General features: G+C 40.5%; 1 protein-coding gene across 10 annotated transcripts in view; it reads right to left on the minus strand.

Annotated features, from left to right (window-relative positions):
- The window catches only part of LIMCH1 (LIM and calponin homology domains 1), a 161,816-nt gene that overhangs the window by 38,686 nt on the left and 104,324 nt on the right, over positions 1-18,806 (minus strand). For 8 of the 10 annotated variants that reach the window (XM_085223251.1, XM_085223250.1, XM_085223245.1 and 5 more), the window contains 9 exons: positions 17,567-17,762; positions 12,985-13,234; positions 12,051-12,317; positions 6,984-7,274; positions 5,473-5,727; positions 3,416-3,751; positions 2,437-2,721; positions 1,635-1,868; positions 480-728 (listed from right to left, as the gene is read on the minus strand). In XM_085223251.1, the coding sequence (XP_085079377.1) occupies positions 480-728; positions 1,635-1,868; positions 2,437-2,721; positions 3,416-3,751; positions 5,473-5,727; positions 6,984-7,274; positions 12,051-12,317; positions 12,985-13,234; positions 17,567-17,762 (2,363 nt within the window). The remainder of the gene's footprint in view (positions 1-479; positions 729-1,634; positions 1,869-2,436; positions 2,722-3,415; positions 3,752-5,472; positions 5,728-6,983; positions 7,275-12,050; positions 12,318-12,984; positions 13,235-17,566; positions 17,763-18,806) is intronic. The other 2 variants (XM_085223246.1, XM_085223248.1) reach the window with 2 other exon arrangements.

Here is an 18,806-nt window from a genome sequence, read left to right on the forward strand (position 1 = left end):
ATTTCCTTTTTTTGTTTGTTTTGGTGCAGCTGAAAAAAGGTACTGATAATGCACAAGTCAGTGTCATTCACTGGAGTTGCCTGTCTTGTTTAGAGTCATGCAAATGACGTGTCCGTATCTGGGATTTATCATAAAACAACATCAAATACAAAAGTCAACACTGCAACATTTTTTGATCACAAAGAAACAAGACATGCATCTCTAGAGATGCCCGGCAGAGTGTGACTGAACTTCTGCTACTCATAAGTGATTTTTGTATTCACAGAAATATTGCAATCAAATATTTGCTTTCATTAGTTGTAGAAAAGAAAATGTTACACAAATACTCTTTTCGTTTCTTAGAAGTGTGTACAGACATACAGGATTTTAGTCTGGACTGAAAACACACCAGGCAATGCAAAATCTGAATTCTGAAGTGCACACACAGTAGAAGAGCAAAGAGTGTACAAGCTGCGTGATTCACACCATACAGAGCTCACGTTTGCAGATGCTCATCCTTGGATGACAATGTTTCAGTTCTGTTTTCCTCAGGAGCCACCTGAAGCTTAGATGTTTGATCAAAGTGGACTTCATTAAGGATATGATCACCCACTTGGGCAGTGCACACAGTATCCTCTTGTCCTGCATGAGGGAGACTGCATCTTTCCTGCTCTTGCTGCTGCTCTCGCTGAGGTAGAATTACAGGTTTTCCAGAGCTAGTAATGCAGACTTGTGGACATTTTTCAGGCCTGAGTGAGCCAAAGGCAGCAGTGCAAAGAAATGTATTAAACAACATTTGAAAAATCACATATACATAATGAAAACTGTAACTGCAAGTTCATACGAAAATTCTACAAACTCACAGCTTATAGGTACACAAAACAATTAGAATAGAGCAAAATGCTTGTATTTCCATTCTTCTATGCCAGTAACATAAAATTCCCAAAGATTCAAGTTTTGAGAACGTATTTTAACTAAGCTATTCAACTGAAGGTCTTCTCAACACCAAGCCACTCCTGGCTAAACTGCACATTATTTTCCACTTATATATGCACAGGTGTGTGTGTATCCTTCCTCTCTCATGTACTAATCATGTACTGATGAGAGATAACTTTCCAGTCTCGCTTGCATGTAGCTCAAACAGCCAACACATGGCTCTGTTCAAAGGCTTAAACCTCCATCTTCCCCACACTGTGCTGCTCATCTAAACAAAGACACCAAACCTTACCAGGAGGAATCTAGTTCCAGAACTTTCTTAGGCTGTTCAGGAGTCATTGGCACCATCTAAGCTATAGACAAACATTCATCTACTGTATCCACCACCTATGTTTCTAGCTAGAAATATTTTTAATTATTATCTCCTATTTAAGTAGAAACCTCTACAAATGTCATACAACCTTGCTATATAAACACCTATTTTCACATGCTGTTAGAATTTTGCATCTGCTATATCTTCAGTCTAAGACTTTACAAGGCTCTACCAAAAAGGCCAGAAAACCTACATTGCTTACTAGAGCAGAATGAGTTAGCATAGATTCAAGGATGAGTATGGAAGAAATGACTGCTGTGCCAACAGCAACTCTTCCAGATCAAGAGATCTTGACACACAGTCCACAGGACTCACTGCAAAGGAAAGAGAGAGCAGAATTTCTTACCTAGCAGTTTTCTTTTCAAGTTCTCTAGCTGTGCCCTGTTTATTCTGCTGCTTTGAAAATGGCATGGGAAGGAACTGCTTAACACTTGGCCCCGGCTGTTTTAGAAAAGCTCCTGTTCTTCTGGCCAACATGTCATCTCTTTGCAGATCTGGAAACTTCACTTTGTTTTCTGTTCCACCATTCTGCTGATGAGGGATTTCAAGCTGTTCTTGGCTCTCTTCTTGCGTTACAGTACTGCTCAGAGAGACAAGTGACACTGTTCCATGATAATGTTCACTTGTACAGCCCAAAGGAAAGCGGCTGTTGAGGCAACATGGGGTACTGCTACTCAAAACACAGCTGCAGGGCGATGGACAACTAGGCATCTTTAACTACAGTGCAAGGAGTGAGAGCAAGAGGAAACTACACCGAATGCCACACTTATGTAGACGTTATGTTAGAAGCTGGAGACTGCATAAACATATATACAAGGAATTATTCCCTTGGAAATTGGCATAAAACTCTGGAGAAAGCACCATGGATTGCAAAAGAAATCCCCCCAAAAGATGAAAGACTGTTTTCATGCCGAACAGTAATTAACAATTGAAGTATTTAAATATTATGAAAGAAAGCAGACTGTTCTATGTTCATAGGATACATTCTTGTAAGTAATTTCATAAAACAGAACACATGCCATGATGAATGAGTAAAACACATCTTTAAAGGCTGAATGCAGTATGGAATAACACTACTGACTGATCCAAGTTCACACCACACACAAACCAGGCATGAAGCTCAGAGCGATCTGCTTCTGTTCTCTGACCTCTCTGCTTCCCGTGGAGTCTTCAAATCCTTCTCCTGCACTACTGACAGAGGAGGACAGTGTATTGGAACAGTGCTAGTTGTGCGTCTCTGAAAGGTCCCCATCCTTCTAACCAACATATCGTCTCTCTCAATGTCTGGTAAATGTGCACTGCTTTCTTCTTTGGTGCTTTCTTGCTGTTTGTTTGAGCTGCACAGGGCTTGTTTCTCAGAGATGACATCAGTAGTAGCGACAAGTGATGGCATGCTCCTGCAATGTTCATCTGTATCTGACTGTGTTACCTCACTAGTGAGTGGGTCATGAAGAGCATGAGGTAGACAAAATGTTCTCAGGTCAAATGAAACAAAAGGGGAGGAGTCCTTCAACTCAGCTTGCTAATGGTTTATAAGCACACAAACTTCACTGAAAGAATTGCTTGCTAAATGCATTCATTAAAAAAATCTTGCGATAGCTGCAGACTAAGCAATTAAAGAAAAGCCAAATAAATTTAGGCTCTGTTAATATGTTAACTTCCCTGAGTTGTCATTCTCTCCAATAAATGCCAGAAACACAGAGCACCAATACACCTTAGTTTCACAGCACTACATCTTCAAAAAGAAAGTAAATCCGTTAGGACTGAAGAAAGCATTTTCTGAACAGCAGTGAGGCCAGAAAGCTGAGCAACAAATTCCTAAAGCAGGCAGAGAAAAGCTGCTGAAGATCATGAGGCAGAAAGCTTTAAAGATAGCTCAGCTTCTGAGATACCAGCGATTTCACCGCTAGCCAGAGCTGTCGAGGTAAATGCTCGGAAGGCATATGCGCAGCATTGTTTTGCATAACTCCAAACATGTTATGATGCTGGGAAAGCATCAGATGCCTTCTGAACAGGGCTGTGCATGCAAGCAGCTCCTAGGCATGTGCCACCCACATGCAGCCCAGCCTCCTGCGGGAACAGGTCCAGATTCCAGCTCAGCAGTGCATCCTAAGCCACACCAAATACCTGAGCTCATTCTGTGGCTTAGATACTGCATCGCTGTGCTCAGCAAACTGGAGACTGTCAGCAGTGGTTGGAAGAGAGCTTTCAACATCCGAGTGAACCTTCACCCTGCTTTCTTCTTCTGCTTCACACCTGCGTGAAGCTCTGCCGATGCTGAGCTTGTCCCACTTCTGCTGATCAATCTCAGTTACCGGCCCAAAATGCACAAACTTCTGCTTGAGGCTACCAGCCTTTCTGTTTGCTCTGGCTTTGCGGACAGCAAAATCATCCTGGACTGCTGCTTCCACTGTGACTTCAGCTGCTGGTGGAGTGTCACTGGGACATTTGCAATCTTCTTCACTAGTCAGAATGAGGAATAAGAGAATTCATCCCAAATGAGACCCCAGACTAAAGCAAATTAAATGCCCCTAAGCTTTTAAAGGGGTCCTTTTTTAAAATCCAAGGACACAGATAAAAAGAGGTGTGCCACACTGTGATCTGATAGATAAAGTCCATGGACCTGTTGGGAAAAGTCCAGGGTTACATTCATGAAAGCCCTTCCTTAGGGGAAGGAACATAGCTGTGGCCCACTCAAACACAGGAGCTCTGTCCTGATAAACCTTTAGTTCCCTTATCAGCCCACACAGACCTGGGATGGCAGCACCAGTGCACCCCACCTGTCACATAGGGGTGCCAGTGGCACGAGAGCACCACGAAGGGCAATTCACCCATCCAGAGAAGGGGGAACTGAATCTTGATTTGAAGAATAATTTAATAATTGACCTCAAATTAATAGAGAGATTACTAATATCTTTGAGATGAGAGAATGGTTGGTTTTTGGTGGTTTGTATTAGAGCTAGAATTATATATAGTACTCACATTGTTAGCGGAATGCCTGAACAGATGGCTACCTTTAATTGGAAAATGGCATGCGCCTAAACAGGAGGCCCAGGAGTTGTTACCCTTTCCTCCTGGAGTCACAAATCACCTGCATACATTACGGTCCATCTCCACAGGGTAATACCTTAGAATAACCACTTTTTACCAGTTCCCTTTGTGGAGCTTTAGCTTGTGATATAAGCATGTTGATGCCATATTGTAGCGACAAATAGCACTGACATATTTTCTTACTTAACAGTAAGATGCCATGCAGATACATTAGCTCAGGTCTCAAATGCAGTACGGACATATTAATACAAAGAGATGCTGATCAGTCTGGAGCCTCTCACTACAAGAAAGACATTGAGGCCCTGGAGCGTGTCCAGAAAAGGGCACAAAGCTGGTGAAGGGTCTGGAGAAGCGGCTGAGGGAACTGGAATTGTTTGGTCTGGAGAAGAGGAGGCTCTCTCTGCTTGAAAGAAGGTTGTGATGTGGGAGTGAGCCTCTTCTCCTTGGTAACAGCAACAGGATAAGAGAGGATGGCCTCAAGTTGTATCAGGGGAAGTTCCACTGGGATATTAGGAAACATTCCTTTTCAGAAAAAGTGGTGAAGCATCGGAACAGACAGCCCAGGCAGGTGGTAGAGTCCCCATCCCTAGAGTCACATCTACCCTAGAAAGGGTAGATGTGGCACCTAGGGAAATGGTTTACCAGGCAATATTGATGGTGGGTAGATGGTTGGACTAGATGATCCTAGAGGTCTTTTCCAACCTTAATGATTCTGTGATTCTCGGTTAGTTCTCCCAAGGTACAATGCCCCATGTTCTGCAGACAGCTCTATTAGCAGCACCATCAGGCTACTGACTTAGCAGTGCCATGTGAACCTTTGTGCTGTTCAGATTACAGCAGCTTCAGAGCAGACTGATCCACAAGACAAAATGAAAACTTTGCTGAGATGATGTTAAGAGCACTCAATGGGGAACTACTTTTTCTAAATATTTTTCTAAATAATGGACACGTTTCTGTTTCACTCCTACGCAGATTTTTTGGATGCCTCATGAAAATTTTAATAGGTGAAGACTGGTTGTCATCAAGGCATTCTTCAAGGTTAAAAACACAAATGCACACAGACAGACCATGACAAAACGAACATGCAGTGTTCATCCTACAGTGCCAATCCTGTCCACAGGAAGAAACTATACCTGGGCTCTCCTGACAGTTTCAATCTTTTCCATGTCTCCAAATCTGCTTTTGTTATAGAGGCATTCACAAAAATCGTATCTTCTTGTAGCTGAGGAAAGACACACTGAGATTTCCGTTTAGCCAAATCATCTCTCTCAGCATCAACTACTTTCACCTGTTCTTCCTCCTCTGACATATTCTTCTCAGTCTGCAGAGGTGGGTTCTCTTTGCATGTCACTGTTTGTCTTGCTGATGCCATGTGCACCTGGCTTCCTCTAATTTAACACGTTCCATTTCGGCAAGAAAAGACATTGTGAAGGAGCAATGATAAGTCAGTATCAATAGAAGAGGTTCAGAGCACAAGAAGAAAAAATTGAATTTATAGCACATTATTTTTACATTTAGCTTAGGAAGTAAACATAAGGGTTTCAACATCCAATGACTTCATCTACACCGCTCTGCTCATGTATCACTGAGATCATTTCATTGCATGACTTCTGTTTCTAGTTCAAGCAACAGCAATCTTGGAGTTATTACTGTATTAATAATTTCTGAAATAAGCCTTCCCTTGAATTGTTACAAATATGTCATTTGCATATTATTAGCAAACTGAATTCAAATTTTGCCTGCAAACATACTAGAGAATTTCTTTGATCTTAGAGTCATGTCAATAACATTAGAATACTAAAATGTGGTTGTGAGTTCTTCAGATGCCCTGTCAAACCACTCATTGAAAAATGTTAATATAATCAAACCATAAACCAAAAGACAGATTTTGCATAACTGAAAAGAGCTACTAGATATTAAAAGAATTTTTTGAATGTATCAGCTATTACAATCAAGGTCCCCTGCAATGTGTATATAGTGGTTTTATCTAGGATTGTTTCTCTTTGCACAAATAATAAAAATATTTGTTTCCTGAAAAAGACGGGTGCCTTGCAGATACTTATATACAGCAACTTAATAAAGGTTTGTACCAGCGATCTGAAGAAAGAAGAGATTTTCTAGGCTGACACCTTTAAGCCGTGCTCCATTTACAAAAGCACTGCCATAAAAGAAACACCAGGTTTATATGTGACAGTTCCAGTCTGCATAGCAGGTACAGGTATTCAGTGCATTAACTTAAGACTTATCTGAGCCTATGATTTATGCAGAGTATTAAAAAAGAAAAAAGAAAAAAAAAGCATTAGATGAAAAACTTGCATTCAAAAGCATGATTCTAAAATGTTCAGCAAAAGATGGAACTGGAACAAAGCGTATCTTCTATTTTACACTATTCACACTCATAAGCTGCTTCAGGTTAGGCAATGAAAATGTTGTTATTTTACACTCTGCCCGTTTAAGCTCCTGGTCTTGATACTCTGATAAAAAGTTACAGTAGGTAAGCTGTATCTATTTTCTGATCATTTTTTGAGAAAGCATTTATGTCACTTTACCCTGAAGTTTCTTGTAGATAAGACAGCTCTAAGCCCTACCCAGCGACATGCATTGTGAAATTAAGAATTATAATAGCAAGAACATGAATGCACACCTGGCACGTTCCTGCTTTTCCACCTTCAATGGCTTTTTATTGTCTTCCAGTTTATTTTTATCTTTCTGTGTATAGGGTCCAATTATGAAGGAGTTAAATGGAACTACGTGTTTCGGCTGATTCATCCTGGCTCTCCGAGTGGCAAAGTCATCCTTTTCTAAATCAGGTACTTTGCTTGCTGCTTCATCTTCTGAACCAGAATCCTTCCCTTGATAACGTGTCATGAAGGGGTTTTCCTTGCGAAGGATGATGTCTGGGGTGCATCCCTTGTCTTCACTTGTTTGCTTTTTACTGACACAGATCAAAATTAAAGAAAGCTCCTGGTGCACCAGGGAAGGAGAGGGGAGTGGCAACAGGCATCTCCAGGTCATAACACAAGCACAGTTAATCAAATGCGCTTCAGGCTGCTGTTAGACTTGGCAAAGACTTGTTATAAATAAAGTGAATCATTTACAGGTTAGAAATTTACAAGGACTTCACACAGAAAATAAGTCATGTTGGACCTTTACTTATTTTAGCTACAGCTAGAAGAAACAGTAAGAACTAGCTTACCATACAAGATACACTGAATGCAGTACTGTGAATGGCATTATTAAACTTCTCAAACACCTCAAAGCAAAAAAGATTCAATGCAAGTACCTGATTCCCAGCCAACACTGCCGAATCCTGAAATACCAGGTTTTCGAACTTAGGCTCTGCTTATTTATTATTATATTTTTAAGATTTGAGTAATCTCTGAGGCTGCATGCTCATATATTACTAACTTATTTTTCTTCTCATACACATCCACACATTATTCTTCCTCTAACCACCCTTCCCTGCCCCCCACATAAGCCCCTGGCTCCCTTGCTGATATACAATGGGGTGTTCAGTGTGCTAGCAATACCGTTATTCTGGAGCATAGGGCCATCTGCCTTGCTCAGAAATTACACCACTACCTTGTTGCTACTGAAGATTACAACAAATACCCTTGACAGCTGGTGCCTAGAAAGACTAAGCTTATTGTAACTTGTAGCAGTCAATATTCTTAAGCAAACTGAAGAGACAGATGGCAAGAGCTAGGTGATTCTCCTGTCTGAAACCAAAACTGTAATCACTGGTATTTTGGATATTTCCCCAATTTCAAGAATTAGAATATTCCACAAAGCAATTTTGTAGTTTGCAAATATCTCAACTCTTGCTCCAAATTTCCAACCCTCCATCCGCAAGTACCGTCCAATCCCTTGGCTTCCACTCACAACAATATCTTCTACTTTTTCTCCCCTGTAAACCATGGTCGGTAGTTTACTTCGGATGTCATCTCTTGCAAACACAAAAATGAAGAGGCCTACAAGGTCATCTTCAGGTTCAAATTTCACAGCTGAACAGGTATGTCACATCACTCAATCCTAAATAATACACCAACACACCACTGTAATGTGCTCAGATCCATTTTGTTTTGCACGCTTGCAATACTGGAAGTACAAACTGACCACTGGGGAAAGAGGCCCAAATAATAATTACAAAAAAAAAAAAAAAAAAAAAAAAGTTTGCCTTTCAATTTATGGTTGCCTATGAAATTTGTTTTATCCACTATGAAAGCTTCAGAGAAAATATATTGATCTAAGGTAGATTAACTATTCTGAAAGTTTTAGTCACAAGAGAGAACAAGTACCAGTTATATGCACTTGGACTTGTTCTGCCAAGTAAGCCAGGGAATATGATTAAATTGATGAATCTTCCACTGGACTTTACTAGTCATACCACTACCCTTTCTTTTTAAAACTAACAATTTGGAAACAATTTTCAGAATTCCATTCACAAAAGACATGCATAAAATCACATAGTACTCCATTAAAGCATGTTTACATTTACTTCTTAAGTGAAGATCTGTAAGATGAATGATTATTTGTGTAGGCAGGTTGAGGGCATTCCTTCATGCTTTTAGTTTCTAAGATTAAGTGTAACCAAGTGATTCTTTAGTAAAAAACAAATGGATTTTTCCAGTCTCATGTCCATCAATGCTACAGAGAATCAACCATGCAATTTCTGAGTGTTTTTAGCAACAAACAAATTGGGACTTAAAATTTGCAAAAAATAACAACTGTGAGTCACTGTAATGAGTAACTGAACAACTTACAGCTTTTCCTACGTAACTAGACTTCCACAATAGTTTCTAGGTTAATAATGTTTTCCATTCATTTACATTTTGTTTTTACTGGAGTCAGAGATAAGCTGTGACATTTTTGGGTCTCCTGAATCAGTGTGTGACAGTTCCAGAAGTACTTTTAAGGGTCAATTTGCAATAAAGATAGCAGAGTGTAGTTGCGAAGCCTGCAATGGGTCAGAATTCACTACAAGTTGGTCAATTGTGCTTGCACACCCAGCCCCAGCCCTCACAGAAACACCATGTGGTCCACGCTGATACAGCAGCTGCTACCTTCCCGAGTGTCAGACTCTGGGTGTTTGTGCTCCATAGAACAGGGTCCCATACAGGCTTATGGATACTTGTATTGCATGTCAGAACAATGGGAGGCTTTTGCATGCTTACGCACCATCAGAATTAGAGTCTACATTCCTTTTGCAAAGAATATGTCAAAAACTCTTGATTTGTTCAAGTTTATCTCCTTCCCTCACCTTCTCCATCATCTATAAATTCTCCTCTTTTTAAGGAGTCTCTGAATCTGATCCATATCTTTCAGATACAATAATGTAAATAAGAGAACAGATGCACGTAACTGCCAAGCATGGAGGATCATATGGCAACAAAACATTGTGCTATAAAGAGATGATACCCTCCTTTGGGAATGGTGAATACTTTTTGGCATTCATTTGTCAGTTGAGTCCTTTCCTACAACATGCTACAGAAATAGAGATAAATACTTAGATTCTAAGCAAACAATGTATTTGCATACAAGTTAAAGTTCTTCCTGTGCTGAACCCAGAAACATCCCTGCTGAGTTTCAGCTTAGGGAACAATTAGATGGCTCCTAGAACAGAAAGTCACAGCTGGTGTCATCTAGAAGTCAAAAAGTTGAGAGGAAAATGCCTATAAACAACTCAGAGCAAGTGGAAAACAACTGAGAACCTCAAGTGAGAAAAAGAGAAGCTGATTGTAGAAAGATGTTGGAGGAGCAAAAGGAAAAGATCACAGTATAGAATTAAGAGAGACGGACAACTATTCAGTGCCATTAGTGCACAGGAATTTGAATTCGATGCCAAGAAGACCGAAATTGAGAGGTTCAAAGAACAGGGAATAAAAGTGAGACATTAAGAAGGGTGATCAAACCCTTGTCTGTATGCTCAAGTATCACCACTCAATTCTTCCCTTTCCCTCACTTGTTAGTCTTCCATTTTCACAAACATATCCTTGTTCCTTCCAAACATCTGTCCCTCTCCAGTACGTTTTCTACAGCCCCTGGGAACAGGCTTCTACTTCACTACAGTGAAGCCTGGGCTGCCAAACTCTGCACTTGACTCTCAGCTTGGGCAGAAAACCAGTGGATCCTCCTTCCCCAGGCTGCCAAATTCCAGGATTTGCTTTTCCTGAGAACGTGTTTGTTATACCTGCTCTTTCCTGCTTCAACCCAGACAGAACAGTGGACTGTCCAAAGAAAGAGAAGATCAATTCTATGCCAAAGACCCAAACATTTGCACACATGCACTTATTACTTGGAGAAGAAGAAAGTAGATCAAATGCAGGGTTGGAAAAGGGGCTCTCAACTAATATGGTGCATATCCTCCTGATGCAAATGCAAACAGTGCTTTTTGTTGTGTGCAGCACTGCTAAACACGAGCTAATGCTACAGATCACCTTGAACATCACAGACTTGGACTTAGAAGATGATAATGCTTGTATCCTACTGGTTTATGGATTCCACATCAACTGGCACACTAACTGAGCCACTAATTTATAATTTAGTGAGGGACTAATTTATAATTTACACTAACTCCTTTTTAGTATTTGGCTTTCTAAGTAGTAGACCACAACTACATGCAAATACTGGCTCTTGACAGCTTCTGAGTGACCTAAGAAAAGGACAGATGACTGTGTGACCTGCATATGGGTGCAGACAAGCTTAATCGTATCTACAAACAAGCTGTATAACTTCTGAGCTGTACTTTCAACTATTACTACACTCCATAGCCCAGACTGTAGACTGGTATCTGCTAAACTACTCACTGTCAGGGTTTCACCCCATGCTTCACCAATTTGGATCTCAGGAAATTGCCTCAATCAGAACAGAAATGTGATGAAGATTTTCCTCAACAATTCAAAAGAAAATTTTTCAGATGGGAGGACACTTGGATACTCACCCTTTAGCTAAATCATTTTCATCATTTGTAAGATCATAGTCTTTGGACTATGCAGGCCATCCCCATGAGGATTTGACCTCAGATCATGAAAAGGCATGGGCAGTGAGCCTAGCCATCATTCAGCTATTCAGTTAAAGAACAGGAAACAACCAAATTGAACTACATCCAAAAATAAATAATGCAGGTAATAAGTGAATAACTACTGATACTCTATGTAAAACCAGTCAAATCATGATTGCTGAACTATGCCTCCATGCTCTAACTAGCGCATGTATTAACTTTTACACTTCCTGCCTTTAAAAATAAATGCAACATTTATTAATACAGCTAAAAATATTAACCACATTAGAAGTGTGAGTCAGTAAACTAAAACATTGCATTGCCAGCAACTATGTCTCTGAAACTTCTGCCTGAGGAAAGCATTTTCAATATAAATTCATGTTTGTTTTTTTAATTAAATGCAAGAAAGCATTAAGTGGAAAGTGACAAGTAGTTTGTGTAGCAGTTTCCTTGGAGTTTGTTTACATTATGCTATAACATAATTCAACCACTCAACACAAACAGAGTTAGCATCACACAACTCTCCAATGCACAACTGCCACATCACAAGCTTTTCCATACTAATGCCTTCACTAAAAGGCTAGCCATTGTGAGTGCTTAGCACGCTGGATTTTTGTTAAGAGAAGTGAAACTGCAATGGATTGAGGAAGCCCACACTACAGCCAATCCTAAAAATGTGAAGCGTGCACAAATTCCCACTGTTGGGCTAACCTGCCATAGCGCTGGGCAGCTGACATGACCTTAATGCCAGCTTGTTCAAGTCTTCTTAACTTTCTGATCTCTGCTTCATCTTTTCCCTTGAGTGATGTTGTTTCTTTTACACTACATGACGGAGACTGATCAATGGAATTTCCTTCATTTTGATTCAAATCTGCTTGTATGTTATCAGGGCTTTCCTCAGGAGCCATGGAGCCCATTTTCTCCTTCTCACACAGTCCTGATGTTTCACTTTGTTCTTCTTCTATGGTCTCAGGTTTGCTAATGAATTATACATACAAGGTAGTTTAATGCATGTTGTGCCTGGTACATAGATTAGCAAATTCAGTTTCTATCAAGATGTCAAACAATATTCTGATGAATGAGGCAGGAAGATGATAATGCTCTTTACCAGAAGTTGCTCTAAGGCCTAATCAGAAGTGAAATATCAGTTGACAAAAACAGCATACAGAAGCATATAGTCACAGTTACATAAACCATACCAATGTTTAAGATACGGCAAACAAATCAATTAAAAAAAAAAACCCCACAGCACAAACATTACTTATTTTGATTAGATACATCAAATATTACTTATCAGTATCATCTGGTATTGAGCAACAGTCTCGAGAACTGAAACAGGTTATCCACAATATTTTCATCCAGCCTTGGGTTTGAGACCACAATCGTGATATTTACAGTAAACAATATCTTGTCAAACACAAGTTATACAGTACATTGTGTAGTAAAATAATGACATCAAGACAATGATTTTTCACTCTTTGCTTTTCTACCGTCTTCACTAATTGCTACAATTTATCAATACCATCTCAGCAAGAGATTTATTACAGTGCAAGGCACTTCATGTATCTTGTGAAAAGGTGACAAATTGGCAAAGGGTTAAAGCATCATCACCAAGGAAGGGAGAAGTTGAACAGGCCAGTCTTACCTGAAAGGTCTGTCTCCAAGTGGTGAAGTTGCAGTGCTCCAGCTCTTTCGATACTCTTCTCGTTCAGCTTTCTTTTTCCGAAGTGGAGCAGGTACATAGAAAGTCTGATTGCTCTTGTTTGGGAGGTACTGGTTAAAAGGCACAGCTGATTTAGGTTCACCGTGTGAGGTCCGCCTTGCCAACATATCATCTTTTTTCACATCTGGCATCTTTCTGTGTGGCAGGTCAGTTTCTGAGTCACTTCCTCTCCCTAGTGAGGAAGGAGAAAATAATCATTCTTCTCTTCTTTTCCATCCAGATTTTTTAAAATCATAAATCAGAGAAGATATCAACAAAAAAAATGACAACATGTGAGCACCAATAATTGAAGTCGTTTTTACCTGTGTTCGTATTTTAAAATCAGCTAGTGAACGTAGAAGCTGCAGTAGCTACATAGATAGTAGATAGTTTTTCTAACAACCCTAATTTTTACCCCTGAAAAACTCATCTTCAGCCACAGGCCACCATGCAGGATATTCCAACTAACTCTGGGTCACATTAGTCCAGATTTGTTACTCACACAGGACAGTAGAAGAGCTTACCTGACTTATGTCCAACTGACTCCTAGCAGCACGTATGGATACATCTGATCTGGTTCACTCTCTTGAACCTAGACTTACAATTCTGTATCCCAAGCTCAAACAAAAAAAGGAATGCACACAGGCCCTGCCTCACCACAATGGCAGGGATCTGTGATGTTTCTGCAGACATGTATTAACTGCACTTAAAATGCGCACAGCATCATCCTAGATCAAAATTTTAGAATAAGCATCAGCTGCTATAGATCAGAAGACTCAGGTGGTCTGTCTCTAGTCTCACCTGGCTAGTCAGTCCAGTGCAAAACAAAGAGACTTCATCCTCAGATGTAAGAGGAAAATCTGTAGAGTTTGTGGGTTAGAGCAGCACTGTGAAGACTGAATAATACTTGTTGACAAGGAAAACAGGGGAGAGAAAAATAAAGAGTTGCAGAGAATAAGATGGGAGATGAATAGAACTCAGAAATTATTTTGTACAAATGAACTAAGCTTCCTGATATTCACAAGCCACTTAAAAATTATATTCACAAAGGTGAGGAAAATGGTTTTTCAGCTTGAAAATACAGTTGCAAATAAAACTCCCCAAGGGTAAGGCAAATATGTTAAAGAGCATTTCCAGTGGAGCTGCCCTCACAGCCATTTTGGAAGATACTTTGTAGACATTCACTAGATTCCCTGCACCGTCATGAGCCTTTTAAAGTAATTCACAAAGAAGCCGTACAAATAGTTCTCTCCCAGAAGTATAACTTCATCTCAGGCCCTCATTTGATGACTGAAAGTGAGTGAAACACACACAGCCAATTCTCCCACCAGCATTCAAACGCTCTCCCAGCTTTGGAGTGCTGGCTCTCTGGCACTTGGCCCCTTGGCACACTAGCATATGCAATAGCTGTTCTCCCTGCCTGGGGAGAGGGGGAAGCCACCCAGACTGTGTCCTCTTGCTAATTCACTACGCTAATAAATTACTAGCTAATTCACTGAGCTACCTCATGAAAAACTGAAAACAATGAAGTCATAAAAATCACAAGTAGCTTGCATGTAATTCAAAGCAGAGTGAAGGAATAAAGGTCTAAATATGGCAGGAATGTTATTTGCAAAGAGCTTTTGCAGCAGATTGCATGATTCAGTGTTTGCATGGAGAGAGATGAAGAAGGAAAAGGAACAGTAAAACAAGACAAGACGACGACAATGGAAATCAATTAGAGAGATAAAATTCACAATGTACTTTTTGTCAGAAAGGTTTTGCTTGGACAATTTTGGTTAAGAGCATATGACAGCTAGCGCTGTGATTGGCAGCCTCTGCCTATGTCTAAGCAGAAATAGGAGACAGCCACAAAATCACAAACATCTGAGTACAGCAAAGATTTGAAGAGCTATAATACAATTAGATTAAGCAGGGCCATAGAGGAGCTCAAAGCAGGTGAGAAGATCCCTTCACATTATTTGCTATTCTGTTTACTCTTCCTTTTGGTGTTTATTTTCATACTGCATGAAAACTAGTCTTGAAGAAGCAGACAGAAATGCTGGAATAGATAACCACAGTAGCAGACAAATAAAAAGAGATTCCTCTTCCTCATTAGCTGCGTGCCTATAAGCATATCCACACTTGATACTTCAAAGGAAAGCAGCTTATTTAATTATTCATCTTTTACTCATAAAATTATTTTCAGCTGAGATTTGAAAAAAAAAAAAATCATCACTTTAAGCCAGAGTGCTCAGTAGAAGATGCAGCTGTGCTTTACATTTATAACATTAATTTTGTTCTTCTGCATTTCCAAGCAGAAGAAGCAGCCAGTTTCCACAACCCATAACAAGCATTTATATGCTACAGATTTGCACACAGCAGTGTGTCAAGGGACCTACATGAGTTCATAAAAGGCATTGTGCACAACTGCCAGCCACGCAAAAGATTTATACGCTCCTGGATACATCAGTGACTCTGTAGCAGGTCAGATTGCAGTTCTACTGATTTTAACACACTATTCTGCTCTGCCACTAGTCTTGTTTGCTTTTTGTCAAGTGACAGGGGCCACGTAGGACACCCGAGCAGCACCTGAACAGAGATGCTGATCACAAGTGGCAACAGGGAAGGTGGCACTACTTAACGCTTCTAGCTTAACTCATCATTGCTTTATAATCACTTACATGATCTCCATCCATTTTTTTTCCTAGGAGTACAAGGAATCGTAATTTCATTTTACTTCATATTCTTAGGTTTATAAAGATCCTATCTTTGCTATCGAAAAGCAAAGTGAAGAGTATCTTTTCCTCCCTCCAGCTGTGCATATATAGTACTTCTATCAACAAACACATGCAGCTGAGTGAAACACTGGCCTGTTGGGGCTGCAAGGGAGAGGTTAGACAAAAAAGAGGTCAGCCAAGCGACACCTCAGCTGCAACTCTTGGAAGAGACAGCTGTGAAGTCATGGCAGCAGCAAGTAGGGAAATGGGATGCATTAGAAAGGATCTTCACAATAAGCCATACACATGCATGCTACATCTGCATGCTCCTCCAGTCTGGAGATGGTTAAAGATGAATTTTTAAGAACAAGCTTTGTATGCTTGCATCTTATTTTGTGATTGTTATGGACTCAAGAATGTGACAAGATAGTATGTCTTAGTTATGGCAACAAGCAACCAAAAAACCTTAGAAAAATCTGCTAACACAGCAGAAGTTCATTGGAAGTAGTTTCAGGAGGCGTGTCACAGGCTGCCCAGCAGCTCCCAACAGGCAGGGAGAAGTCAGAAGGAAGCAACGCTTCTCAATTAGGACAAGTGAGGTGCTCCTATTTGCCAACTTTTGTCTTGTTTAGGAAGGCAGAAAAATGGTTTCTAACATGGAGACTGAGGAGTCACAAGGCTTTTTCAAGCCATCAGTCCCAGTGGCTGGTTCTGGATGGCTGTCCAGCAACAGTCACATAACACATGCCACTCAAAACAGATGAGCAGCAGAATGTAACCCTACTTTCCCCACAGCTCCTTTACAACCCATCTGTGATACCGTCTCTCCCTGCCAACTTTTCAGTTTTAAGGAGTTCCCCATCACCTCAGGAAATCTCTCAGGCATCCGGTTATGATTAGCACCAGTTTCCTTCACGCTGCCAAAAGCAGTATGAACATCTGGTTCCTACCAAAATATCTTTCTGACCTTCCTTTTTTATTAAATTAATAACATTACTAAGGAGAAGTGATTCATGCATTGAATATAACTTCATCTGATGATGTTCAACTTACTCATTCGTTCACCATAAATGCAATCAAGCAGATGGAGTCTGAATCAAGCGTCCTTTGTTCTGACCTAGAATCCTGCTCAAAGTAGGCAACTTCAGTGCATGCTCTACACCTGCCTCTAGAAAACCCTTCTCCACATTGCATGCTGTATTTGCAAGCTTCAGGAAGCGTCTGGGAATCAAACAAGAAAGATGGAGAAGCAGCACACTACCTGCCAGGCAAGAGCTGGACTCAAAGGGGTACAGATATGGCCACAGCTCTGATGCTGGGAGCTGTTCAGTTGCCCAGTTTTCTAAATATCATGAAAGCTCACATGGCACTTGGTGGCATGTTTTATATCAGACTTCAAAGCTCAGACAAGTATCAGACATTTCCAAGATATTTCTAGGTCATTTATCTGTCTAGGGTTTATTTAGGCAACATTTTATTCGCTTCAGTATTTTCCCCTGTTCCTGCGCTTTTACTTCTTGCTCCAGCCTAGCTTAAAAGTTAAAATGAGTCTGCATAACATCCTCTTACACCATAACCCAGAAAAGCGCTATCCCAATAATAAAATTACACTGCAATGATGTAACTCATTTTCCAAAACTCTGCTATTCAAATTGAGACAGACTTCAAGTTAGCTGTTGGCAAAGTCATCTGAACTCAGGGAGCACAAATCAGCATTCACAGTGAAGCTCTCCTGCAGGATTAGCGCAATTCAGATGCTGTGCCCAGCTTCTGAAAGGCACGTTTACTCCAGAGACAACGCATGCCTTGTGGCGACAAGTACTCACCATCACTGCTTCCCCTGAGCACTACATCTGGGGATGGTGTCTGCTGTGAGCGGGAGCCAAAGGAGTCCAGACTGTCAAAGGAATCATCTCTGCCGTGGCGCGGGGGGGAGAGGGAATCACTGCGCTCCGAGTCCCAGCAGTCTATGTAGCCGCTGTCGCGAATGCTGCGCTTTGGGCTCTCAATATCCTCTGTTTCCTAAATGAAGTACAGTAGGTACCTCTTCAGAAAGAAGCCACTGACATACCAATGAGATTCATTACACATCAGATAATGCAGCATCTTCCAAAGCACTAAAAACCTCTTCCCCTGAAAAAGATTTCCTTGCTTTCTGTCCCCTTTCCCCTTCAAAACAGAAGTGCAAGCTTGCAATAAACCCAATTTTATGCTAATTAAGAGCAAAGTATGCATATTAGATTAGATCTATAAGCTGTGAAAAAGTTGCAACAATCAAGTCAATAAAGTGATCAAAACCAAGAGAAACCTGAAACGTGACTTGTCGTTCATAGTCCATAGCAGCAACAAAAGTACTACAATTCTAACATCACGCCTGCATCAGGTTTAAGTCTGCTGGTTTGCAAAGGATTCCCCCTCCCCTTGCCTATCTATTGTATCTGGCTGGGACACCAGCAGACAGCATTTGTTGTTGCTGCTTCAGCTCAGCAAAATAATGAAGCAGTGTGCCCCAGCCTCCCTCTACCTTGAAGAGAAATTCCTGTTATGAAAGAGGGATGTCTTTCTGAAGCAATCAGCAATGAAAAATATGCAAAATGCTTTTCCTGATGCCTCAGAAGAATTCAGTTGTGCTCTTTACTCTTTGCCAGCTCCTGGCTCTGGGGGATATGAAAGCGCTTGTAGCTGACCCACATGTTCAGAGCAGTGAGAACAATGGTTGTCTTTGACAGCCCTGTGATTATAAATTCTTTCCAGTGCAAGCAGCACATACTAAAACACTGAAACTCCAGCAGAGGGAAAAGGTCAATAGAAGCCATCCTCACCCCTGTATTATAATAAATCCCTTGTTTTAAAGAGTGTCTTAACATTAATTACAATAGCACAGGCGGAGAAAAATAAAAATAACTTTTATTCAAAGATAAACCTGTGGTTTTTTTTCCCTCAACAGTAAGTAAAGTCAAAAATGTGGGTGCCATTATCAGACTGACATTTTGTGACCCAAGGAGGTTGGAATGTGCTTTTTGTGTTGTTTCTCTTTTTCCTTCCAGAAGCACTTGAATATTAATT

Source organism: Meleagris gallopavo, chromosome 4 (genome assembly GCF_905368555.1).
Source record: "Meleagris gallopavo chromosome 4, MGAL_WU_HG_1.1, whole genome shotgun sequence".
NCBI lineage: Eukaryota > Metazoa > Chordata > Aves > Galliformes > Phasianidae > Meleagris > Meleagris gallopavo.